Source organism: Aotus nancymaae, unplaced genomic scaffold, assembly GCF_030222135.1.
Source record: "Aotus nancymaae isolate 86718 unplaced genomic scaffold, 86718_ANA_hifiasm-v0.15.2.pri h1tg000014l, whole genome shotgun sequence".
Taxonomy (NCBI): Eukaryota; Metazoa; Chordata; class Mammalia; order Primates; family Aotidae; genus Aotus; species Aotus nancymaae.
Window position 1 is genome coordinate 89,045,396 of NW_026988425.1, and position 26,712 is coordinate 89,072,107.

The window sequence follows — 26,712 nt, forward strand, 5'->3', positions numbered from 1 at the left end:
CTCCCACCTCAGTCTCCCAAGCAGCTGGGACCACAGGTGCATAGCATCACACCTGGCTAATTTTTTAAAAAAAATTTAAATTCTTTGTAGAGACAGGCTCTCCCTATGTTGCCCAGGCTGGTCTTGAACTCCTAAACTCAATCAATCTTCCTGCCTTGACCTTCCAAAGTGCTAGGATTACAGGTGTGAGCCACTATATCACCTCAGGTTGTTTTTTGATCCAGGAAAGATTTAACTAAGAGTCTATCACCTTTCAGGTTCTGATAAGAGATAACCATCTATTCTCTTAAAGCCTGCTATGTGGAGTCTTAATCTACATAATAAGAACCTTGGTCTCCACAACCCCTTACCTTATCTTAACCCAGACACTTCTTTCTATGGATTCCAGGTCTTTAGATAACAACTTAATTCTTTCGACTAACTGCCAATCAGAAAATCCTTGAATGTGACCAGATGTGGTGGCTCATGCCTGTATGTAATCCCAGCACTTTGGGAGGACGAGGTGGGTGATCACTTGAGGTCACGAGTTTGAGACCAGCCTGGGCAACATGGCAAAACCTCATCTCTACTAAAACACACACACACACACACACACACACACACACACACACACACACACACAAATTAGCTGGGTGCGGTGGCAACATGCCTGTAATCCCAGCTACTCAGGAGGCTGAGGCATAAGAATTGCTTGAACCTAGGAGGTGGAGTTTGCAGTGAGCCAAGATTGCACCACTGCACTAAAGCCTGGGCGACAGAGTAAGACTCTGTCTCCAAAAAAAAAAGCAAAAATAAGGAAAAGAAAAAAGAAAATCTTTGAAATCTTTGAATACACGTATGATCTGGAATAGAAGTCCCTGCTTTAAGTTGTCCTACCTTTCCAGACTCAGCCAGTGTACATTTCACATGTATTGACTGTTATCTGCCTATAATTTCTATCTCCCTGAAATGTATAAAATCAAGCTGTAACCCAACCATATCAGGCACATGTTCTCAGGACTTCTTAAGACTGTGCTTTGGGCCTTGGTCACACATTATTTACCTCAGAATAAACCTCTTTAAAAATTTTACAGAATTTGACTCTTTTCATTGACAATGTAATGATGTTTCATTGATGAATATACTAACAACTGTTTTAAATTTGACAAAATAAGTTTCAGCTGTGAGAAATACTATGGCTTAAGCCTCCTTCCCTACCAGAAATTACGTCTATGACACTGAATGACATCTGAGGCAGTTGTCTGGGAAATGCTCCCACATAGCGCTGGTCATCATTTGCTGCAAGGGGAAAGGAGCACACCCAACCCATAGAGGCATCCTTTCCTCACTGCACTCTTCATTCTTCCATTCCCTCAGGTGAAGAAGCTTTCTCCAGCAGAAACACCAGGAAGCCTTCTTTAATTTCCTTCACTGCAGATCATTGGCTTGGCCTCCCTAAGAGTATCTGAGGCTGGAGAAGACTCTGAGCCCCACAATCTAGAGAAATTCAGACAACTGATTCTGTTTCAGTGACTACATTTTTTAAATACATGGAATACCCAGAAGTACCTTCATTAAACAATACGTACTAGAAGAAATTGAGTCTCCATTGTTTTTTGAAACTCCCTTGGAAGCTTGAATTTTCCTTATTTGGCAAATGACCTGGTTTCCTCCTCATTTAGATGCTAAAGATGGAATTTTTAAAAAATTAATTGGTTCATTGTTCTATCATAAATACCAGTAGAAAAGTGAAGCAAAGCCAGACTATAAAGAATAGTAAGCTGGCCACAGGGCTGTACTGGCTCACACCTATAGTAGTCTCAGCACTGAGGGACGCCAAGACAGTTGGATCTCTGGAGCCCAGGAGTTCAAGACCATCTTGGCCAACATGGAGAAACCCCATCTTGACAAAAAATACAAAAATTAGCCAGGCATGGTGGTGTGCACCTGTGGTCCCAGTTACTCAGGAGGCTGAGGCAGGAGAATCGCTTGAGCCTGAGAAGTCAAGGCTGCAGTGCCGTGACCATTCCATTGAACTCCAGGCAGGCAAGACCCTGTTCCCACCCCCCCAAAAAAAAGATTAGTAAATGACTGCTACCATGGTAGTCCCAAAAGGTAGACAGCTCTCCATAGCTTGTTTTTTTAACAACTGGTAGTCATTTATTAAAAATAATTGACTTAAGCATCTGCAATGGTGACTTCAACCTCAACTCCTGGCTCAGTAACAATAGAAGTAAGCTGCTTAACAATCTCAGAAAGACTGTGCAAGTCAGTGAGTCACATGTGGATTCTTATCTGGAAACAATGCCATGTCTCAGAACCTTCATAAGAAGTTTTTCTTGTAATGCTTCTCAAAGTTTCCGTAGGCATGCAAACTGGTCCTATCACTTTGAGATTCTTTTCCTTTGCTCTACTGATCAAGTCAGCACACACCTTCTCCAAGGATTTTAAGTTGCAGCTCGTTAGAGTGATTCTAATTTGGCAAACTGCCACCTCTGGCTCCAGGGGCATTTTTCTTTATCTCCTGACCAACCTGTTTCTCGGCGAGAGCCAACGGCAGTGAGTCAGGAACAAGAGCAGGCTCACCACCACTCCGCATCACCTACAAGCACATGTTTATCAAAGAGTTACATTTTTTCTTTAAACTAAAACATTCAGGAAAGTGAACAGTCCCAACTTACAAGTGACTATGTGACTATGAATTTTCTGACTATGAAAGAAAAAAGACAACATGCTTAAATTCCTGTTCTATCTCTTACCAAGGCTCCCAAATGCCAATCTTAACTCATTCGTCCCCTGACCCTTCAATTCCATTAATCCAACTAGATCCACCTACCTACACCCTTCCAACCTGGACTCTTATCTTCAACTTCATACAACTGTGTCCTGCCCTCCAACTGAAGCTCATTTCTGAGCCAAAGACTTGAAAGGATCAAGGCATTTTGAAAATCTCTATCAGCTTCTTCCCTTACCCCCAAATCTCCACATTTCTTTCATCTTCATCATTGACTCTCCTCTTCCAATTTTCTCTAAATGTCTTTGTAAAATGCAAAGTCCTTCAGGTGCCGTTAGGTTAATCACAAATGGATTACAACAATGGATGAGGTTACAAGGGAATCCTGTCCACCCTTCCATGGATTCAGGGAACTCCTGATGTTCCATTTACTAACCAGAAACACCAAGGCAATGAGCAACCCTCTCTACAACAGCCAGATGTACATCTAGGTCAAGATCTAGATATTAAAAGAACTGTATCACCACAAGGGCTCCAAAATTTCCCTCCATTCTCAATTCTGGTTTCTTGCAAACTTTCAGAAAAGTTTCATATCTAGGGATTCAAATTTAAAAAAAAAGAAAAAAGAAAGAAAGAAAAGAAAAAAAGACTGTGTCTTTCTGGTTGCTCAAATTATATTATGGAAACGCCTAGTAGTATCAGCTCAACTCTAGCCCCCTACAGTAGGGATCCCCAACCCCCAGGCCACAGACAGTACCAATCTGTGGCCTATTAGGAACCGGGCTGCACAGCAGGCAGGAGGTGAGTAGCAGGCAAACAAGTGAAGCTTCATCTCTATTTACAGTCACTTCCCATAGCATTACCACCTGAGCTCCATCTCCTGTCAGATCAGTGGTGGCGTTAGATTCTCATAGTAGAGTGAACCCTATTGTGAACTGCACATGGTAAGGGTTCTAGGTTGAGCGCTCCTTATGAGAATCTAATGCCTAGTGATCTGTCACTGTCTCCCATCACCCCTAGATGAGACTGTGTAGTTGCAGGAAAACAAGCTCAGGACTCGCACTGATTCTACAGTAAGGTGAGTTGTATGATTATTTCATTATATATTACAATGTAACAATAATCAAAATAAAGTGCACAATAAATGTAACACATGTGAATCATCCCAAAACCTTCTTCCCTTTAGAATATATCACGAACTAGAAAGTATACATACCCCCGACCCTGGTCTGTGGCAAAATGGTCTTCCATGGAACTGGTCCCTGGTCCCAAAAAGGGTGGGGACCGCTGCCCTACAGTTTTCAAGACATGAAGTAACTAATTGGCAAAACATAGCTGCACTGACCTCACCTGAACTGCCAAGAACCACAGGCCTCATCTAGGTCCATCCCAACGTCTGGAGTAATCTTGGCTAAATTCTTCCACATCTCAAGTTTCTAATGTTTTCATGGAGAGGGTTAACACTGCTGTTTCCTAGTGGGACTATTACACTAAATTAGTAAACATGTGAGCCTATGGTAACAGAAGTTATACAGGTATGAACAAGTTTCTGTACATTTATTTCATAACTAGAATACTGTCTTAGACAAAGCTTTATTGCGCTTTTCTTCTGTGTGTCCATATTTTCATATTAGCATGAAAACAAAACTAGGTTCTTCATTTCTCTTATTTAGGTACGCATTATCTGATGACAAGTTTGCGTTGTTTTTTTTTTTAATGTAACTGTGCCTAGCAGAAAATCTACTTGTAAGTGGACATTCAAAAGATGGGTGTATGACTGAATTACTACTGAGCAGAAAATTACCCCTTACTTATTTTCTATATAATTTCCTTACAACCAGTCTTTTTGGTTATATATCTTTCAGGCTGAGTTCTCATGGAAAACCTACAGGTAAATGATAATCACTGGTTATAAGAGATTCTAAAATATGCTGTTTTCATGCATGTATCAAGACACTTTTTGGAAACTCGTAATAGCAAAGAACTTTTCTACTACAAGTTTCCAGTTAAAAACTGGGCTGTTTCTAGCTACAGCTTTAACCCTAGATTATTAGTGATGCTAACACTTGATTCCAAATAGTCTTACTTTCCTCAAATAAAAAAACTTAAGACAGAAAGATAAAAACAGGTTTTAACTTATATTCCATCACATAGAGAAATTACAAGTTCCAATTTCTTAAGGGTTTTCTTTCAATGTGGAAATTTATCATAGAGCAAGAGAAAAATAAAAACAATATGTGGTATGCTCACATTTTTGAGAAGTAATGCTAAAAAGTTTTTTAAGAAAGACAGGCATACCTATAGAGCAATTGTCATGTGTAAGATTAAAAGATGGAATCACAATTTCATACTGTGTTACAAGCCACAGATATCTCATTTGTTGTCCAGACTTCCCTTTTTGGAAGTTGAAAAATACTTTCAATTGGATACCAATCTGAAAATGAAAACAAAAATAATTTTTTAAGACAGTTAAGTCCTCCTTGTTTGATTATGCACCACGCTGTGGTAATAAAGTGATTCATGGAACCTATGTTCATGTTAAAAAAAAAAAAAACAACTTTAAATTATGTTTTCAGTTCTGTGACTTCAAAATATCAAAAATACCAACCACTAGAGATGTACTTTAGAATATATCACAAACTAGAAAGTATATATACTTTTGGTTGGGCACAGTGGCTCATGCCCATAATCCCAGCACTTTGGGAGGCTAGGGTGGTCAGATCACTTGAGGCCAGGAGTTTGAGACCAGCCTGGCCAACATGGTGAAAACTCCGTCTCTACTAGAAATACAAAAATTAGCTGGGCATGGTAGTGCGTGCCTGTAATCCCAGCTACCTGGGAGATTGAGGCAGGAGGATTGCTTGAACCGGGAGGTAGAGATTGCAGTGAGCCGAGATCATGCCACTGCACTCCAGTCTGGGCAACACAGTGAGGCTGTGTCTCAAAAAAAAAAAAAAAAAAAAGAAAGAAAGTATACATAATTTCTAGTATATATTCCATGTATACTCAGACCTCTTCAATCAGATTCTGAGGGTGAACCGTGGCATTTGCATTTCTTAACACGAATTTAAGATTTTCCAAAATATACCAACCCTGCATGCAAATGACAACAAAAAAGCTGGATAAACATCAAATAATTTACCTTAATCTAATACCGCTAGCAAAAAACATAGTTGCCTTCAATTTTTGGGTTTTTTTTTTTTTTTTTTTTTTTTTGGTAATATACAAATCACTATTACCTAACAGTTTACCTCCACCTGCCTAACAAGACATAGTCATCATTGCCAAAACAATCTTAAGTACTGGTCCGGCGTATCTCTCATTATAAAAAAGCCACCAAAGATCCAAACTCAGACCAGATGTCCAGACTTCAACATAATAGCAATTTTTCCCAAGGACAAAGCCAAAAATAGATCCTGAGCTAAATGGGAATTCCTAACACTAAGATCCATCCTTATAAGCCCTTTCTAGGGATATGCATTTTAAATGGATCAGAGAAGTATGTTCCCTGAACAGGTTAACATAGGCTATTTATCAAATGAACCAATTATCAACAGGTAGAGAGCGAGCAGGACCCAACAAAAATAGGTCATACCAGTAGCAACTTTGGACAGAAAACAGGGAAACTACAGAAAACAGATGAGTGTTGAAGGTCAGAGGGACAAGATATAAACTAAATTCACTTTCTTTACAAATGTATCAGTCAGTAGGTGGAACCACCAACAAGATTTTAACTAAAAGATATGTGGTCCTAAATTACTGAAACTGTTTTTTGTTAAGCTCCCACACCTCTCTACATATACACGGATACATGAGAAAACGTTAAGTGAGAAAAATTCCATCAAAAGAGGATGAACGTGTAACAAAATCCAATACCAGGCTTGATAAATCTTGCAATCATAAATTCTATGGATAATGAAATATTCTGCATCATCACACCCAGACCAATGGGAGCATTATATATGCATATGTTTTGTACTCGAAAGGATGAAGTATGTAACTGTCTACTGTACCGCGTCGTTTGAAAACACTAGAAAATTCTACAACAATTCTTCAAAGTTTTCAAATAAATACTCTGTCCATCTTAAACCTGAAATGCACTTCAAATTGCTAACATCTAATTTCTTGTTGACTGTAGATGTTGTCGCTTCTATTTTCCTCGTAAAAGGATGCTAAATAAGGTTCCAAAGAATGATTGCTACATTAACCAAAATTATGCACTGCCAAGCTGTCTCCAGCATCAACTATGAAAGACAGATAGGAAAGAATCAAAAATCCAGTTTCCTACATGAAAGTTGAAGCATTGCTTCTTTCTTTGTTCTCTTCCGTGGGATTTTTCCATTGTCCTCCCAAATGTGACAATTTGCAAATACCCACATCTAGAAGCACATTCTATGAGAGAAAAGACCCCAGTTTCAAAACTTGAAAAAGTGCTTTAATTCTGTAAGCAAAGGTTCAGCAAATCAGCTAGCACTAATCTTGACCAAATGAGTGAGTCAGCCTTGTCACAGAGATGAAATTTCACATTTAAAATCCTACAAACATGGTAACTCCAAGCATTCTACCAAGAACAAAGAATAAACTCTTGGAATAGTCACTTGTAAGGACTAACAACTTGTATTTAACATATTTTACACTGAAGTACTAGATGGTCTCTACAGTTCCCTTTAGGTCAAACTTTCCTTAATTCTTCGAGTAACTTCAGACTATTCTTTGAGTCTTAGTAATTACAAATAGGACCTGAATGAGAAAGAAAATTCAGAATTAAAGTTGTTATCAGTAAGCCTAATTAAACAGTACAGACAGAAAGATGGCAGTAGAATAAAGCATTCTACATTAGGAGAAGGGAGAATGGAGAATATAATCAGTAGTTCGCAGCCCCATAAATGAAGCGCAGCATACAACAAAGTCTGGCTGGGATTTGGGATATAATGGACAGTATCTCTCTGCTCTTGGGTGGCAACTAACGTACCTATACAGGGATAGACTGTGGCGCCTTTTAAAGCGATACTCCACCTTCTGAAGTAACCAACCACCCTCAGGAAAACATGTCAAACCAGAGAGTGAATCCTCTAATTTTAGTGAGTCGTCTCCCTTACCGGCAGTTTTCCTACTTTCTATCTTACAAGGAAATCCACACACTCAGCGCCGCAAAATGTTAAAACATCTCACCCCTATATTGTGACTCTGGCACTTCTGGTCAGAACAAAAGCTATCGTTTTAACTAGGGTGGGATTTATGCTCCCCGTTCAGTGAAGGGCAGTGGCTACCGGCAGGGTGCAGGCAGGCTCCCTGCGTTGACTCTCGCTTCCTGTCACACTGTGGTTATCACCGTGACGGACCCTTGACATTAACAAGTCTTCGACTGAAAAACTGATGGGACCTGCAGCTGGTGAGGGGAAGCGTGGTGGCCCTGCGGAGTGCCTCGGCGGGGCCAGGAGGATGGCACTGCGGTCAGGCACCTCCGCGGCCCCGAGTAGGGTGAGCGAGCCTTTCCTGAAGTTTCCCTTCCTTCCACAACATTAACCTGCCAAGCCTCCCGCCCCCACCCCGCCCTATTAGGAAAAGTCACGCCGGCAGCTCACTGAAGGGCAAGGGGACAGCTCCGGGCGCCCCTCAAAAGTTGGGTTGGGCGGCGGCCACAGCTTAACGCTCCTGCAGCAGAGTCGGGCCCTCACCGCTTCCTCCGGGGGCAAACCTGAGCTGCCAACTTTCCCGATGCCCACTCCTCTGCGCGCAGCAGCCCAAACTTTGAGGTTCGCCCACGGGCCGCACCCCGGGCTTGCGGCAGCGGCGCTGACCTTCACGCGAGCCCGGGGCCCCGCACTGGCCGCCAACCGCCCCCGAGCCTCCCTGCCTCCCCTAGATCCCTTCTCTCTGCCTCCCCCAGCCCTTGTGGGAAGCCCGCGGGGGGAAGATGGCTGCAGCCCGACTCCGCGTGTCACAACTGCCCACGGCCCTCGGGACTCTGGAGAGCCCGTGTCCCGGCGCCTCGGCCGCCCACTCACCACTGGTGAAGGGCTCCATTTTACCCCCGCCGCGGCTCCTCACAGCCCGAGAGCCCGAGCTTCCTACTCCGAGCGCTGAGGCGGCCCTGCCGACTGAGCATGCCCAGCGCGGCCTCGGAGGGCTGCCGGGGAGGTGCCGCGAGGGGCGGCGCCGCTCCACTGCTCTATGGTTCCGCCGTTCCGGGTTTTCGCGGCGGCTGCAGAAAGAGCGAGGGAAGCTAGAGGGAAAAGCACTGTCCGACCCCCGGCGGCTCCGCGGAAAGGCCAGGAGGGAGCTGGTTCGCGATAGGGGCGGGGCCTGGGCGGGACCCGGAAAGCACCGCCCCTACCTGAAGCTGCCCCGGCTGCGGCGCTCTCCTGGGCGGGGAATGGAGTTCAATCACTCAACAAATGAGGGGCCCTACTGCAACCCGCCCGATCCTGGAAGCCGAGATACCTGCACTGCGCCGGAAAAACATGGTCCCAGTCCCAGGAACGGACAATCCAGAAACAGATCATAAATAAACACAGAAGACACACGAGTGTAAAGTCAGTGCCCTGCTGCGCATTAAATCGAGTGATGTGATGCCCAGTGAGTGGGTAGCTAATTCGGAAGGCGTGGTGAGGAGACGCCTCGCTAAGCAGGTGCCACCGAAGCCGAGGTCTGAAGGCAGAGCAGGAACCTGCGGGCGAAGGTCGCTATCTGGACCTCAAATCGCCGGTTTCCCTGGGGAGGTTAGCTGCGGAGGGATCACTTCTCCAAGGACAGAGGGAGCGGGCGCTGTAGATCTTTTCTACAGTGACGCCCGCCCCGCCATGCGGGTGGAGGGGAGGAGACGGAAGAGAAGGCGGGGACCCTGCAGGGCCGAGGGCGCCCGGGCGTCCGGTCCCCGGACCCGCGGCTGCGGGCGCGGCCTCTAGGTGCGGGCGGATGACAAAACCCGGCGCCGGATCGTCCAGCCCGGGCCGCGGGCGCAGCAGGATATGGGCAGAAGGCCCGCCTGTTCCGAGCCTTAAATCAACACCTGCGGTTCCTGGGGTGACACCGCTGGGGCCCGCAGCGAGACTCCGCGGCGCTAGGCCCGAGAAACCGAAACTCCCCTAGTCACCTCTGCTCCCCGGCACTCTCGCCATTGCCTCCAGCCCCAAGCCACCATTGTTAACAGTGCCAAATCGGGCAGCCCCGGTAACCTCCGGGGCCGAACCGCCAGGGCCCCGTGAACCCCGAGGAGGCTGGTCGGGGCCCGCTTCCTTTTCCCCCTTTTCGGTGTGCGCATGGCCACCACCCTCGCCGCAGAGGCCGTCGCCCTCCGAGCGCGCCACCACCGCCTCCTCTGCCTCTTCCCATCCCTCAGTCTCCCTTCATCCAACAAAGGCCCCTAAAAGCTCCCCTGGTCTCATCTCATTGCTGGGGAGCCATCCACTCAGCAGGTGCAAGGCTGAACTAACCTCTCTCTGCTGTTGACCTGCTTCTCCTCCCTTACTCTCCACTGCAAGCCAGTTCACAGAGTGGTGGTTCCTTAAATGGTTTGTCATTTAAGGATGGCTGATGGTTAGTACATGAAGAGTTTATCCTTGACTACACAGCTTTCTAATGCAGTTCTAAAGCAGGTCTCATGAAGATACTTTTTTCTGAACATGAATGTATCACAGACTTCTTCTACTTCCCTATTTAAAATGAAAAGCCCCTCACTTCTATCCGTCTTCCTTGCTTTATTTTGCTCCAAGGCATTTGTCATTACCTTATACATGTTTTACTTAGTTTTGTCTGTTAGTTCGTGTCTTTGTCTCCAGCCCCTGGAACAACTCTGTAAATTGCTCTCAGTCTCAGCCCCCTGAGCTCAGCTTAAGTATATAGATCTCTCTGCTGGTGAGGTTGTGGAGAAAACGGAACGCTTACACACAGAGAGAGAAAATTCAGCTTTGTTTTATTCAGGTCCTCAGTGGGTTGGAAGATGCCCAGCCACATCAGAGAGGAAAATTTGCTTTAACCAGTTTACCAATTCAAAGCTAATCTCTCCTGGAGACACCCTCACAAACATACCCAGAAATAATGTATAACCAGATATCTGGGCATACCCTGGCCCAGTCAAGTTAACACATAAAATTCAACATCACAGTGGTCTTTGGGGCATCAATAGTAAACAGTGGATAGATTTTTGAGAAGACATCAAAAACATAAAAAAAAATTACTATTACATGATTAAACTGAAATTTGGTCTACTTCAAATACAGATTGTTGAGTGATCACCTACTATTGACTACCAATACAAATTTAAGCTGTAGTTAATTTTGATTTACCATGACAGCTAAGAAAATTAAAGGTTAGCCTTGCATTTATTTTCTAAAATGAAAAAAAACACTCTATTACTTTTCAAGCATATTTTGATTATCCAAAGAATAATCTTAATTAATTACAGTAATGACCCTCAGATTCTATTTTAAACTAAAAACAGTAAGCCAAATAGTTTTCAGAAAGAATCGAGCACTAAAAATTGTCTAGGATTTAGACACATGTTTATATTGTTTGGAGCTGGGATTTGTGACATGTAGATGGGTTGGGGCAGGGTGGGGAGACATCGGGGCAGGGTGGGGAGACATCGGGGCAGGCTGGCTGGCACTGCAGTTTATCACATATTGTAGTTTCTTCCATCTCACTTTTTAAGTCTTCTGGATGTTGTTCTTCTACATCCACCTGTGGTGCCTCTGAATCGTTCCAGGGATTTGCGGGGACGTTTAGCGGGTAGGGGCCCCACGTCTCTCTCCCACCTCCATTCCTGGGGAGGGACCAGTCGAAGACTGTGGCTGCCAGCTGCGGGTAGGGAACAGCTGCCTACTGCAGGAGCTGCAGCATCCTTGGGCTGGGTGTCCTCCCACTCCATTGTGGTATCAGAGGTGTTGCTGAGGTGGTCTTTCTGCCAGTGGGAACAGCCAGGAACTGGGCCAGGAAGCACTGCTGGAGCTGGGTTGTTGGGGCCTCTTAGGATGGAACTGGGCCCCAATTCCTGGAAGAGAGAGTGTGCAGAAGAAAAGAATGTCAGAAAGATGGGGTCTGGAGGACTGATGAGGCAATGCCCCAGTCAGCAGTTTATTTCATGCACAGGGTCTCATTATATACTTTTCAGCCCACAATGGCTGACGTCAAATCATTACAACAAAGGGGAATAGAACATTGCAAGCCTGGGGATCAAGATAAAACTAGTACGTAAAGATTGATCCAAAAAATCATAAAACAAACAGATGACCTTTTCTACTTACAGGAATAAGATAACATTTTACAACTGTCAAAGCAAGCGATAAATCTTGAGGACAACAATTTCAAATGGCATGCGAATAATCGCAAGCTTCAGTGAATACCTGGTAAACAAAGTGATAAAACTAGCCCAGTACAAAAACTTCAAGAAACACAATGTCTAATAAAACCACACAGGCTTCACCCAGCCATAATATTAGGTCAGTGAACTAGAAATAGACTTTTGCAAAATCAAACTCCTTTCAGTTCCTTCTTTCCCTCAGCTCGACTGCTTCCAGGGAGGGAGAAATGTGTCTGGGCTCAAGCTCCATTATGGCGGAGACACTTAGGGGTCTCTATGCTGGAGTGATCCCCACACTGGGTCAGGCTTCCCAAAGGGAAGGACGCCTCCTGCAGGGCTGTGTGCGCTGGGCACTCCATGGCCCTTGGAGTGGGAACTCACAGGCACCTGGGCCTTGTCAGTCCTGTTCATTTCTGTCAGGCTCCTGCTATGGGCATTTCCCTTTAAGGCCCTGGGACTGCAGTCGACGGAAGCAAGGTTTCCCTGAGTCTCCAGGGGCCTCGAGATAGATGCTGCTCCCCCACTGCTACAGGGGCCCCCTTTCTCCTCCTCCTGCCCCTGGGTCTCTACCTGATCGTCGATGTCCATCGGCTCCTCCTCTGCCCTCAGCTCTGTATTTGGGACTCCGTCTTTTACAGGAGGGATCCCCACGGTGCTTCTGCTGTCTGCAAAGTTGTGTGGTGTCTTCCTCGTGGGGTGCCTCAAGACAAGAGGAGGAGGGTCCCGTCGTTCGTCACTCAGGATGTTGCAACTGACTGCAATACAGAGCTGAAGGCCAGGCTCAGGGGTCAAAAAAAATTGATGAAAGTATAGCGCTCCCCGGGGTGGTGCACGCGCAGGAACTGCAGGGTGGTCCTGGCCGGCTGAAGAGTCTGCATACAGAGGAGGTGACCCTTGTGAGGCCGGCGCACGTGCAGGAACTGCGGGCTGAACCTGGCCACATGAAGAGTCTGCATACAGAGGAGGTGACCCTTGTGAGGCTGGCGCACGTGCAGGAACTGCGGGCTGAACCTGGACAGCCAGAGTGTCTGGATAGACCGGAGGTGACCCTTGCAGTTGCCACTGCTGCTGGGGCCTGCGTTGGAACCAATAAAGAAATTTACTCAAAAAATTCCCCATGTTTGGGAAGTTGTGCACAGACCAATACAATGGTCAGAAATGGAGAGGGTAGTCCTGAGTCACCCACTAGTCTGTGTCCGGGTGGGGCACTGGGCAGCTGGGCTCTTATGCCATCACAATGGGGCTGGTGACAGAGCAGGGTGTGGGGCAGTGCACAGGAGCCCAGTAAGGGCACCTACAAGTGGAGTCAAAGATACTGGATACTGGTGAAACACAAAACTAACCACAAAAGACAATGAATACAGGAACTGCCCAGGTAGAGGCCATAACCCAAGAAGAAATAGCACTTTATATATATACATATATAAATCCAAAAAGGCCACACAATATTTGTATTTAAATACTTTTATTTTCATTTCACAAAAAAGCAACAGTGTTTGCAGTTAAACATGCCTTTTAGTCAGTGCTGGTCATATGCAAAACAGGTTATCAGAAATATAAAGAAAAATAAGCCTTTTCCCTTTACAAGTGAAACAACACAATTTGCATATACAATATTATAGATACATATTTTCAAAATCTTTCCCAAAAGACAGATTATAATACAAATTTAGAATTCCACCCACAAGCTCAGACTCAAGGAATTGAAGATCTCTATAGGGGTTTAACTATAAAAGTGTAATACCTTTACAAGTTTCCAAGTAGCTACTTTCCAAAGTATTTGAAAGAGACTGTTCTTCACAGCAACATGGAACACTTGGCTTTCATCAAGACCGCTGTAAGACTAAGTTTTGTCTCAATGTGAGTTTGTTGATTAATGCAAATGCTCCAATTATGCCGTAATTCTCATTTTACATACACATACATACGCAGAGTATTATTGTACTGATGGTTTATACAGTTGAAACTTCTGGAGCATTTCCTCCAGCTAAGCCATCACCTTTACTTCCTCTGAAGTATTTTAAATTAAGAACTGTTCAGAAATATCACTAATGACTACCATGACTAACTCCAAAAAGGTTCCCTTTTTTCTTTCACTTATGATCAAATTTAAATGTGTCATGAATAAACATTTTTTTTTCCTACAGCAGCAGGTATAAGTAATAACAAAGTATAGGCTAATTTTTCAACACTAGAACCTGAGAGTTTGATATACAGTCTATAACAGTGCTTTGCAAATTTTCTAGGAGTTCTATCACTCAATGTTACCAAAATAGTAATATGGCAAATCTTCAGCATGGAGTAGAAGAATCATAAAGGAGAAAACAAACAATGTTAAGAGGCTTGAAGGGAGGGAGGAAAGCAGAGAGGGAGGGAGGGAGAATGTGTGCACATGCATTTTCTTTGATGCAGACAAATGCGGAGTTTTAACATTTACCATATGGTAGATAAAGAGACACGGTGATATAAGAATGCTTAAAGCGAACATACAGGTCTGGATACACCATATGCACCAAAATACAATTTGTGAATTCCAGTGAAGAAGACATCTAACTGTGTAGGCACGAAACTCAAAATGGAAAGCATACAATGGAGAACAGAGGAGAAAGATGCAGCCACACAAAGAACTCTGGTAGGAAAGGGCCAGCTTGTCTTGCCAGATGTGGGGGTTGAAAGAGAAAATTCCTTTTGGATTAGTTTTAGGGCTCATGTTGTTATTCATCGGAGCCACGTCGATAACTCAAAAGGTTCATTCCAAGAAACAATTTCTACTAGGTACGCAAGCTATGTTATTGATGGAATCATAATAAACTTCTATAGATGAATCAGAATTCCAGGCCTCAAAAAGAAGCTACTCTTAAGGGTTTGCAAATGAGTTTTAGACAGGACTTTCATTGGCTTATCAGCTTCACCGGTTTACTAGTTACTAAGAGATACATCAGCAATGAAGTTTAAACACACCTTTATTCAGTACTGTCCTCTTGCCTTTCTAGAATTTACAAAAGCACAGGTCCCTTTTCGCTATCTCATTCAATCTGAATCAATATAAGAAATGCTGGATCTAATTAGTTTGCACAGCTCAACCATATCCAAGTGTCTTTCCCATCTTATCTGCTGCACACCTGCTGCCATTAGCTACATCACTACACTGCTACACCTTCCAGCCAGATGGCAGGGATTTAGTAGGTCTTTATTTTTGTTAGGTACAGTCAGACCCCTGCAAAGGACTAAGTGTTAAAGGAAAATAATGAAGGAAAAAAGCAGCAAATTATGTATGTTCATCTCTATGTTTGCATCCTTAATGGAATAGATCCTAGAGAATAAAATAAAATAACCACAAAACAACCATACTAACTACTGCTAAGTGAGGAATATGTAGGAGAGGAAGAAGTGAGCTGTCATATTATGAAACTCAACTTTCATTATGTCCCTACATAGCCATGCAAAAGACAACAAAACAAAATAAAGATATGAAAACATATTTATACTTATTAAGAATATTTCCCTAAGAAAAACAGAAAATCTCTACAAAACAGACAAGTAAGTAAACGACACACAACTATTCTATTTGCTATTGCCGAAACAGGCAATAAGGAAAGGGGAGGATGGGAGATTTGTCATACACTGATCCTCGATTTTCACTAGGTACCTATATATCCACACAAAGGACTAGGTACAAAACCAGTAACATGAAAACATTTATATACATCTTTAAAAAGTATAGACACTGTCCTTTTCCCCTAACCACTACCCACCCAAAGAACCCCTCCCTGCAAAAAAATAAAAATTAAACAATAAAAAAACCCAAGATATGAAATGATTGCCCCTGCAGGCAACAAGGGAAGGGAAACAGAGGAGAGCTATCATACGTCTGGACCTCCACGTTTCATTATGTACATACATGTCCCAGCAGAGGACTGGCATCACGTTATATAACACACAGCATTTAGCAAATATTTATATATATTAAAATACTTGTGTGTGTGTGTGTATACATATATAGTATATAAAATGTATATACACATAAATGTGTGTTCTTGTGTGTGTGTGTGTGTGTATACACACACAAAAACACACACCACACCGACACCTCCCAAAAGAAACCAAACATCTACTCTACCATTGCCCACTAGGCAATGAGGGATGGGGAGTATGGGAGATTTTTCATAGAGCCAATCTCAACTTTATTTCTACCTAAGCAGTCATGCAGAGGACAAGATTCAAAATAAAGTTAACACAAAAAAGTGGCAAAACATTTATACACATTTAAAAAAATTATGTATCTTGCCTTTTCCTCTCACAATCCCACTCCTCATTAACACCCTCAAAAGCAAAAAGCCAAAACCAAAGCCCTGCAGTGCTCATATACTATTGTTTGTGTACACAGGCTCTGAGGAAGGAAAAGAATATTTACCACAATCCTGGGTCTGGGTCCCTCATTACATTTGATTCCTACAACTGGCTTGAGAGTGAAAGAACAACAACAAATACTAGCAAACTTGTATACACATTTAAACAAAAGACAAAGACAAACCCAGAAATCCCCCACCTCCCCCCATCAAAAGCAAAAAAACAAACAAAAAACACAAACCCTTAAACAACTACTCTACTAGCCATTGCCCAGACAGGCAATAAGGGAAGGGGAGAAGGGGAGATTTTTCATAGAATGAACCTCAATTTTCATTACGTACCTAAGCAATCATGGCAAGGCCTAGGTACACAATGAAGCAACTGGAAAAAGGAGCGAGAACATTTATATACATTTCAAAAAGTACACACCCACCCTCCTGGAGACAGGGAGATGGAGTGAAAAAGAAAAACCATCTATACTACTCTATAATTATTGCCCACACAGGCAATAAGGAAAGGGGAAAAGAGGAGATTTTCATACATCCGGACCTCCACGTTTAATTAGGTACCTGTAAGTCCAAGCAGTGGACTGGATACAGCATGAACTAATACAATATAGTAATGAAAAGTATATATACATTTTTAAGAGTATATATTCTGCCCTTAGACCCCTCCCACCCGTCAAAACTTCAAAAAATTCAAGCTACTTTAAAATTATTACCCATATACATAAAAAGAGTTAAGGGAGAAGAGATTGTTATACATCCATAACTCCATGGCTCTTTAGGAACCTACATGTCCAAGTGAAGGACCAGGTACCCAATGAAACACTATAATGAAGAAGTAAAAATGTGTACATACATATACAAAAGTATATACCCCAATACTCACAGAAGAATCCCTGAAGCTAATCAACTATTCTCTCAGACACTGCCCACACAGGCAATCTAAGGGAAGGGGAAACGAGGAGAGTTGTTACAGGCTGAACCTCAATTTTCCTCATCCATCCATGGAAAGGACAAGGTAAGAAAGGTAGTGACAAAAAAGTAGCAAAAACATTCGTATACATTTTAAAAGCGTATACTCTTACTCTGAAACCACTTTCTCTCTCCTAGAAAAATATCTTCAATAAACCCAAACTACTCTAAGTATTGCCCACATGGGCAGTAAGGGAAAGGGAAAGAGGAGATTGTTATACATTTGGAATCCCGTGGTTCATTACGTACCTTTCAGTCTGGGCACCCTACGAATTAATACAATGAGTAGTAAAAACGTAAGTGCATTTTCCTACCTTCCCCGTCCCTCCCCCTCACCTCAAATACTCCATTTGACAACTACTCTGTTAGCTACTGCCCAGTGGTCAACAGGGATGAGGAAAATGGGAAACTGTTATACATCAAGATTACCACATTTCACTAGTACTTTCACGTCCACAAGAAGGACACAGTGTGAATTAAATTAGTAATACGATGTAGTAGCAAGTATATTTATATACATTAAGTTCCTACTCCACTCTCTCCCACACCCTAAAACAAAACAAACTACTCTATTAGCTATTGCCTAAAAAGGCAATAAGGAAAAGGGAGAAGAGGAAATGTGTCATACTCTGAACCTCAATTTTCATTAAGTATATATACATCTATAGAAGGAAACAAGTATAAAATGAAGTAGAAAAACGTGGCACAATATTTATACACACTTGAAAGAATAATATACAACCCCAGCACCCAAGACTAGTCAAAACAACAGCAAAGAGGACTGCTCTGTTAGTTATTGTTCATGTGAACAATTAGGAGAAAGGCAAAGGGGACATCTGTCATGCTTTCGGATCACCACGTTTTATCTACATGTCCACAAAATGGATGAATGAAATACAAAATGAAATAACACAGAAGAGCAGCAAAAACATTTGTATATGCTTTTAAGAGAACATACCCAGCTCACCTCTCAACATCATCACTTTCTTCTAAAGAAGGAAACCAAATAACCAGTGTGTAGCTGTACCTATTGCCCGTATAGGTAACATGGGAAGGGTAGATGAAATTTTCATAGGATGATATATATCACTCTTCATCAGGACAAAAATACACAAAATGAAAGAATATAAAAACTATCAAAAACATATATGTACATTTTAAAAGTATATATTCCCCAAAAAATAAAACAAACAAACAAAAAACTCAATTTTTCTGTTAGCTATCAGCCACAGAGGCAATAAGGTTAAGGGAGAAGATTTACCATACTTTTGGATCTCCACTTTTCATGTGGTACTTATTTGGCAAAGCAGGGAATGGAACATAAAATAAAAGAATGCAAAACCCAGCAAATACATATACCTTAGTTTTTAAAAATATCAATGGGGTGAAGGGGGAAGGAAGCTCAAAATTTAAAAAAATGTAATTCCAACAAATATAAAAGTAACAAAGGCAAAGGTGAAAAGAAGAGATATGTCATATCCATGAGCTCAGATTTTAGAGATGCCTACGTAACAAAATCCAGAGCTAGTTTTGCAGCCCAGGAACTGCTGTTCTTGGAGATGGCTCATCTGAGATGCGTTTACCTGCCCTGTAGCCCCGTGAAACATGGGGATTATGTGAATGTTTAGCAATCTGACCGCAGATTATGGTTCCAGGCAGTTGGTTTGAATAGACTCTTTTTAAAATCCACCTCAACAAGCAGTCAGTAATCCAACAAAATCAACACTTAACTAACTTATTTTTTTTTGAGACAGAGTCTCACTGTCACCCAGGTTGGAGTGCAGTGGCACAACCTTGGCTCACTGCAACCTCTGCCTCCTGGGTTCAAGCGATTCTCATGCCTCCCGAGTAGCTGGGATTACAGGTGTGCGCCACCATGCTCAGCTGATTTTTATATTTTTAGTAGAGATGGGGTTTTGCCATGTTGGCCAGGCTGGTCTAGAACTCCTGGCCTCAAATTGTCTGCCCACCTTGGCATCCCCAAATGCTGGGATTACAGGCATAAGCCACTGCGCCCAGCCAACCCTTAACTAATTTCTTACTTCCTAATAGAAAGGATTCTGTTTGGTACCCTATAATACTGACGCAGGTTGATTTGCTCCCTATTACCCAGGAGTCTTCTGACAACTCTTGTGTTCCTATGGTGGCTAATGTCACATAAAATGGAAAAACATATGGCAAAGAAAATTAAGGTAAAACCTGTGATGGCAAGCAAGTTCATGAATGTTAAAACAATGACAAAATTTCACTTAAAGAGACTTAAATAAAACAAGATGGAAGAAGGCCCAAGCTTATGGTGAAGTTGATAGGACTTGTAGTTTAATATATCTAGCCACTTTATATTAACAGAACAAACTGGACTCCTCCACTTCTTACATTCATAAGTTTTTAGATCTCCAAAGCATAAATATTTCTTCCACCACTCTAGATTTCCCATTCTATCGTTTCAAAAATAATCTAGTATGATGTCTCTTTTATATTCAAGTAGACCTCTCTGCAATGAGAACACTTATTCAACATGTACTTATGTCATGAATCGTGTGCTTAAATCAAAGAAGCGTACTGTGACTTCTGTGCTTCAGTCTGAGTTCTCAGAAATACAGTGGCTAAGACACGTTTTGAGAAGATAAAATTTTGAAAGCTACCATTATACCTATTACCTTATGAGTTCTACCTCTCATTTAACCTTACATTCCTGATGTGGTTTTCAGAAGTCCTATAGAGATGGGTTAATTCAACATTAAAAATTTGGAATTCTATGGGAAAAACTGAGGCAAGGCTTACTAAAATTACAAATAATTAAGGTAAGGGCCACAAAAAATAAGAACTACAACTATTATGGATCTGGTACCGTAGGAATGAACAGCCTTTGGGTAACAAAGATAGCAATGGATCGTGAGTTATCTATTTTTTTAGACCAAGTTTTGATAAGGTTTTACTCATAACAACATCCCCCACACCTTCCCCCACCACACACACACACACACACACACACACACACACACACACACACACAGAAAGAGAGAGAGAGAGAGAGAGAGAGAAAGGAAATGATATAATTCAAGACAAGATTTGCCATATGCAGATTAACTAACATACATTAAAGGAGCGATGTCAAGATGTACAGGTAAAACTGAAGAATCTTAAACTGATTTTGAGAAGTTACAAAATTTAAATTCTGTATCGAAGTGGAATTTAGTAGGACAACATGGTAAAAAAAAACTAGCAACAACAACAAAACTCTCAAAAGTTTACTATTTTTCCCTCACTCTAAAAATATAAAAACACATTTACTTTCACTATCAACTAAAATATCATTCATTTACCAAAGCACAAGAAAAATAAAAACCTGCAATGACCTCAGTTCAATAAGACATACTTAGATGATTCTGTGATTCTCAGGATATAATATTTTCTACTCTAAACAGAGAAATTTTAGAAAAGAGTAAATGGGGAAAACACACTAGGATTAAAGACAACTTTTTTTTTTTTTTTTTAGCTTACTAGCCTTTTAAATTTTATTATACAAAAATATTTTCATAAAATAAAATATAATTTTATGCACAATTCCATACATTCTAACTTTATACCTGCTGAATTTAAAAAAGGTAACCTTTCCCACTATCTGACTCTGTGGAGTTAAGTGCTCACAAATGGGTAACTACCCTTTTTATGTACATAGGAAACTGTTTTCCAAACAAAATATAAAGTTCTCAAGAATCATTAGGAAGAAAGCTTTTCTCCTAAGAATCAAAGAAACACAACAATCTAGGTATAAGTCTGCATAGCTCAAAAATTCAAGTACAGTATTTCTCTTTCAGAAGGAGTAAAATGCCATACAGTTTGGACATCCTCCCTCATTTTTGCTTCTTTCTTTCTTTGATCACTACTTTTATGTTAGTTTGGACATAAAAAAAGAAAAACTATAATTTTTAACTACAGAAAAGCACTATTTTTGACAGTGAAAAAAATTCAAAGCCCATCATACTAAACACAAATTCAAGTTACTCCTATCCCACATTCCCTTTGTTCCTTTAAGGTACTATGGTGAACTTCAAATAAATGTTTTTTCAATTTCTCAAAGGTCCTATTTTAAAATATGATTCTAATATGCTACACTATCATATAAAATGAAAATCCACACATGGGTATGATTCAGAGAGAAAGTTTCTAGGATCTATGATGCCAAAAGGCAACTTAAATTGCATTCTTAGTAATAGTGATAAAATTCACAATGAAAAACACTGGTGTTAGCAAAATGCTTGCCATGAATGTAGAAATACTAACCTAAAGTATATCTACTGCAGAGAGTGAGAAAGGTATACAGATTTGGGGACTATCACCATTTACAAATAAAATAATTATAATTAAAGCTAACTTGGTTTGGAACAGTTTCCTATGGTAATGCTATAAAAGATGAAAAGGAAAGTCTTAAATATTCAAAAAATTTAACCTTTTGGCCTTGTTTAGCTTTTCAATACAACAAAAATTTTAAAAATCTGTAGCACCTGGCTATTCTGCAGGAAAAAACACAACAGTTACAGACATTATTTAAACTTTTTTTCAGAAAATAATTAATCAAAACCCCAAATCAAAGTAGATCTGCACACCTGAGGTCAGTTCTTACAGTGCATACTTATTGTCTTCATTATCATATTCTTCGGAGCTAACTTTGTACCACATTCCAATACCATCTATCAATAAGAAGCAACAGATGGCTGACAAATCAGCAGCCTGCAGTGATGGTGGCTCTTAGGGTAGACCTTTCCTTGTTTTACTGTGTCGGTAACTTTCTGGATACTGAGGAATAGAACAGAATTCCAAAACAAGGTTTTCCCCCCATTTGTAGATCTTCAAAGTAGAAAAATTACTCATTGTTTTTGTAGATGGTTGGCATTTAGGTGAATATAATTTTGTAATAAATAACTATATACTGCCCAAAGACATTTCAGAAAAGACGGATGAAAAATAGGCCCTGAGCTAACTAGAACTCCTAAGAGTGCAAACAACTCGGCAGCAATCCTGGCTTTACCTTGGCTTTTGCAAAAGCATCAGAGCCCAAGCTTACAAGCTCTCTGAATGGGCAACAAAATGAGGTGTGGTTGTGCATGCTACAGCCACCATGTGAGACTTTTGAGGTTCTTCTCCATCCAGTGGATATTCAACTGAATGACTTCCAAAGCCTCCTGGACACAACGAAGCTGGAAGGTTGCCTCTGTCTGATTTTCAAAGAATGCCTGAACCTGTAAGTTCCACATAGAAGAATTTCAAAAGAAGAAAAGGACAATAAACCTCAGGTAACTCCAGCTTTTAAAATAAGCTTTAACTTAGAGATGGCTCTGCTGCTGTATTGGAAGCAGCAGAAAGAAGTACTTGAATATTCAAGGTATCTACATAGAGTTCCCAATCAAGTATGGTGATATCGAAATGATTTTACAAAGGAATTCTTTTTATTCCCACATGGATACATTTTTCTAATTTAAAATGGAACCAACGAGATGTTGAAGTAACAATAAATGAGGTAGAGTCCAAAGGCTTAGTGCTATGAATTCACCCTTAGAATGGAATTTTTCCAAACAATTTTATGACCACTTAAAAATTATTTGTATCAGGGAGACAAGGGAAGAGAACGGAATCAGAATTTTTCCTCATTATCATATATCCCATCCTCTAGAAGTAATCACAATGCAGAAACATTAGTACTGATTAAGGAAGACAGAGGCAAGAGACAGGAATTAGCACAAAAATCCACCATCTGGCTTAAAGTGAGCAGCCTGGCTAGGGGATGCAGTGTCTGTATTAGCATTTTATACAACCAACCTCAGATAAATGTGCCTTTGTTGAAAACAGATGAGTTGATCCAGCAACAATACTTTGTATGGCATAGGACCGCAGTCGGAACCTGAAGAAACACAAAAATGAGAGCAAAAAAATTAGGCAGCTGTTGGTAAAGCGTTGTTCCTCAGTGCAAAGGAAAGTATTTAATGCCAAAGGCAGAGCAGAATCCTCCTCCCAGGAACCACAGCTGAGACTAGGGTAGTCCCATGCATACTTACTGCTGGTGGTAAGGAAAGGTGGGCAGAAAAAGGGAAGAGTTCAGAACATGCAGACAAATTATTAATCCATTTAATATCATCGAAGATCACACTGAACACCCAGAAATGCCGTTATTAATTTAAATGAGAGAAAAAAGCAAAAAACCTACATCTACATCTAGCCGTGAGTTCTTAACTGATGCCTGGGCAATGCAGACGTATTTTTCAACATGCATAGCTAAATGGTTGCTGTAAAATAAAATAGTCTGTAGCCATGCTGAGCTAAGAGACTTGGTGTCAACAAGGCTAGGCTTAATTAGAACTTAGATGGAATGCTACTGTTAAATGATGCCTGCTACGGAATTATGTTAACAAATGTGAACATTTCCGGATCTTTCAGTTAAACTCTCATGGAAGTGAGCCAACACAACACTGGGAACTTCTTTCAAATGCACAACTTGAGAATACTAAAAGTTAACAATTCTCTGAGAAACTTACTTCTCTACAAGCTTATTCCAGTTCTCTTTGACAAAATCCCATGCTAGTAAGTGTCCAGGAAGATGTCGACCCACTGTTCCAATGATAAAAGACAGCTTCTGTGCTCGGATGATCTTCCCATCAAGGCTAGTTTTCATTAACCTGAAGAGCAAAGCAGATTTAGCCTCCCAAATTATTATTCATGAAGAAGTGATGACTGAACTTTGATTAAACGTAGTATGGTTTCCTAATTAAAGCTCTGTAGCAACTCAAGAAAAATAACTGTTCAGTTAGTCTATGGTTGATTTATAGATTGAAAATGTCATTTTTTTAAATGAAGAATTCACCAATGAAATAAGCATTTACCTATATTGTCACATGACAATAAATAGTTTTGAAATAGTAAAAACATTTAGGAAATAAATTCTGGTAGAATTTATTATAATTCAGGAGGTGGGTATTTTTTCTGGTAAAAACCTTATTTGATTTGAATGGGCAGGTATATTATATTACTATTATTATTATTATTATTATGAGATGGAGCCTCACTCTGTTGCCCAGGCTGGAGTGCAGTGATGCGATCTGAGCTCACTGCAACCTCTGCCTCCTGCATTCAAGCGATTCTCCTGCTTCAGTCTCCCAGGTAGCTGGGATTATAGGTGCCTGCCACCATGTCCGGCTAATTTTTTGTATTTTTAGTAGAGATGAGGTTTCACCACGTTAGCCAGGATGGTCTCAATCTCCTGACCTCATGATCCGCCCGCCTTGGCCTCCCAACATGCTGGGATTACAGGTGTGAGCCACTGCGCCCAGCCATATTGCTATTCTTAAAGAAAACTAGGCCATTTGAAATATTTGAAAATTAAGATACATTTCAGAATATACTCTTATTAATGTTTGTAGTTAATATTTAGTGATACTATGTACTAAATAACGTTCTAAGTCCTTAACACAACAATGGTGTAAAGTAGGTATTTATTAATACTACCTAATTCAATTTTATAGTTCAAGAAACTGAAGTTATCTAATTGACCCACAGTTACACAGTAATAAATACTAAAGCCTGACATCTGAAGGAAAGCAATTCTAATCTACCATGCTGTACTATCTGTTTATAGTGAGAAACCACTCCCCACCCCAAGGCAGTATTTTTAGAAGGTAAAAAAAAAAAAAAGCTCAACAAAATGTGATGGGTTAAATAAATTATGATAGATCCATACTACAGAATACTATGAAGCCATAGAAACACTTTAGGTTTTTTTTTAATAAAGCAGGCTTCGTGAAGTGACATGGCAAATCTCATAGACTGATCATTCACTAAACAGATTGTCAAAAACACTGAGTACAGTATAAACCTAATGCGATTTTTAAAATGTGGTTAAACATGTATGTATGTATGCACGTACATACATATGTACATATATCTATTCCAGATGAATACAAAGACCAGGACTGACACTGTTGTTAACAGAGAAAATGAGAATGGAAGTGAAAGATCACGAAAAGACTTTCATATTTTATTCCATATTCTTAGGTACTGTTTGAATACTTTATTGTGGGCATTATTAGTGTATTACTAGTACAGTATAAAAACAATTATTTTTCTCTATTTGCTTAAGTCAGAAGCTGGCTAATACTTTAGATAAAATGTCTATTTACAGCATATCTTTTGGTAAGTGGGTATGGGCAGGTGCTGAGGACATCTCTGCGAAGCTATAAAGATTTATCTGAGCAAAATTATACAACAGAAATAATGAGACCCAGGAGCCTCCCTCTATCCTCGGTGTGACTTTTAACATCTGTGCTCTCTATACCAGTTACCTCCATATTCCTTTTGGCTACGTAGAGCTCCTCTACCCCACCACCGCCTGTTCTTTTTCAGGAGGCCCTACTTACTGTCCTTCCTTCACCCATATGACACTCCTACTTCTGGGCCTTTATCACTACATACTAAAAAGTCTGACAAATAAATTCATATGAATGTAGAACCTAGAATGTTGAATATGTTATCTTTTTCTGAAATGTCTGCATTGTTAAAATGACAGCTTGCACAGATCAATGCCTCAGCCCCAAAATATGGAGTACTAATTGTGGTGTATGAGACAACATTCCAAGGGGAGGAAGACTTTTTGAGCAAGGAGTAGGAGGGAGCTATGATTCCTGACATCTTGCAATCTCTTTTGGGCAAAGCATATTATACTTGTCCATAAAGATAAATCCCAGCACCTGTAGTCTCCTCACCACACTGCCCAACTTAGGCCTGGCCTATAACACAATGCAGGAAAAGAGATCCCCTCAAAAATGAGCTCCTGCCCAGGAGCACAGTGCTTGTATTCTTTTGGTTTCTATATAATATTCCTTGGGTGGATTCATACCAGTAAAGGTTCTGTACATCCTCTGAGCTGGCAAGTGCCTCTAGTATTTTGTTCTTCTCTGCTTCAGAGCCTGTAGAATTGTACTTTTCCAAAAGGAATGACCAGCCTTTCTGAGTTTTTGCTCCAACCTTGAACACAGTTGTCATGACATCAGTAGGTAGGCTGTAAGAGAGGAGGTCAAACATGAGAATAACAAGAAAATATTCTGAATACAAAGGCAAAGAGTTGGCTGTGGTGGAGTTTCTGGTGTAAGGGTCAGTAATAATTACAAGTTTAGGTACACAATTTAGGGTCAAGGAAAAGTTTAATTCAGTGACTGCTACTTTCCTAGCAGAGCAACTATGGATATATCAGTTCAATTTAATGTTCACTGAGCACTCACAAAGAACCAGGCAGGCAACTGGCTGGACACTAGGGAGCAGAAGAGACATTAGAGCCTCTATCCTCTGGGAACTCACAGGTTATTATGAAGCATAGAGCAATA

At 41.0% G+C, this 26,712-nt stretch overlaps 3 protein-coding genes across 3 annotated transcripts in view; all 3 read right to left on the minus strand.

Moving 5' to 3' along the window:
• Positions 1 to 9,228, minus strand: part of LOC135274888 (leucyl-cystinyl aminopeptidase-like) — a 29,587-nt gene extending 20,359 nt beyond the window's left edge. The window contains exon 1 of the mRNA XM_064376171.1: positions 9,158 to 9,228. The gene's annotated coding sequence lies outside the window, so the exon portion shown is untranslated. The remainder of the gene's footprint in view (positions 1 to 9,157) is intronic.
• Positions 9,229 to 10,611: 1,383 nt separating this feature from the next.
• LOC135274890 (uncharacterized) overlaps positions 10,612 to 26,712 on the minus strand; it is a 103,343-nt gene continuing 87,242 nt past the window's right edge. The window contains exons 2-3 of the mRNA XM_064376182.1: positions 12,585 to 13,089; positions 10,612 to 11,705 (exon numbers count right to left, since the gene is read on the minus strand). Coding sequence (XP_064232252.1) covers positions 11,355 to 11,705; positions 12,585 to 13,089 — 856 coding nt within the window. The 3' untranslated portion in view covers positions 10,612 to 11,354. The remainder of the gene's footprint in view (positions 11,706 to 12,584; positions 13,090 to 26,712) is intronic.
• LOC105712381 (leucyl-cystinyl aminopeptidase) overlaps positions 13,463 to 26,712 on the minus strand; it is a 99,420-nt gene continuing 86,170 nt past the window's right edge. The window contains exons 15-18 of the mRNA XM_064376172.1: positions 26,229 to 26,390; positions 23,875 to 24,015; positions 23,162 to 23,243; positions 13,463 to 22,584 (exon numbers count right to left, since the gene is read on the minus strand). Of these exons, the coding sequence (XP_064232242.1) occupies positions 22,453 to 22,584; positions 23,162 to 23,243; positions 23,875 to 24,015; positions 26,229 to 26,390 (517 nt within the window). The 3' untranslated portion in view covers positions 13,463 to 22,452. The remainder of the gene's footprint in view (positions 22,585 to 23,161; positions 23,244 to 23,874; positions 24,016 to 26,228; positions 26,391 to 26,712) is intronic.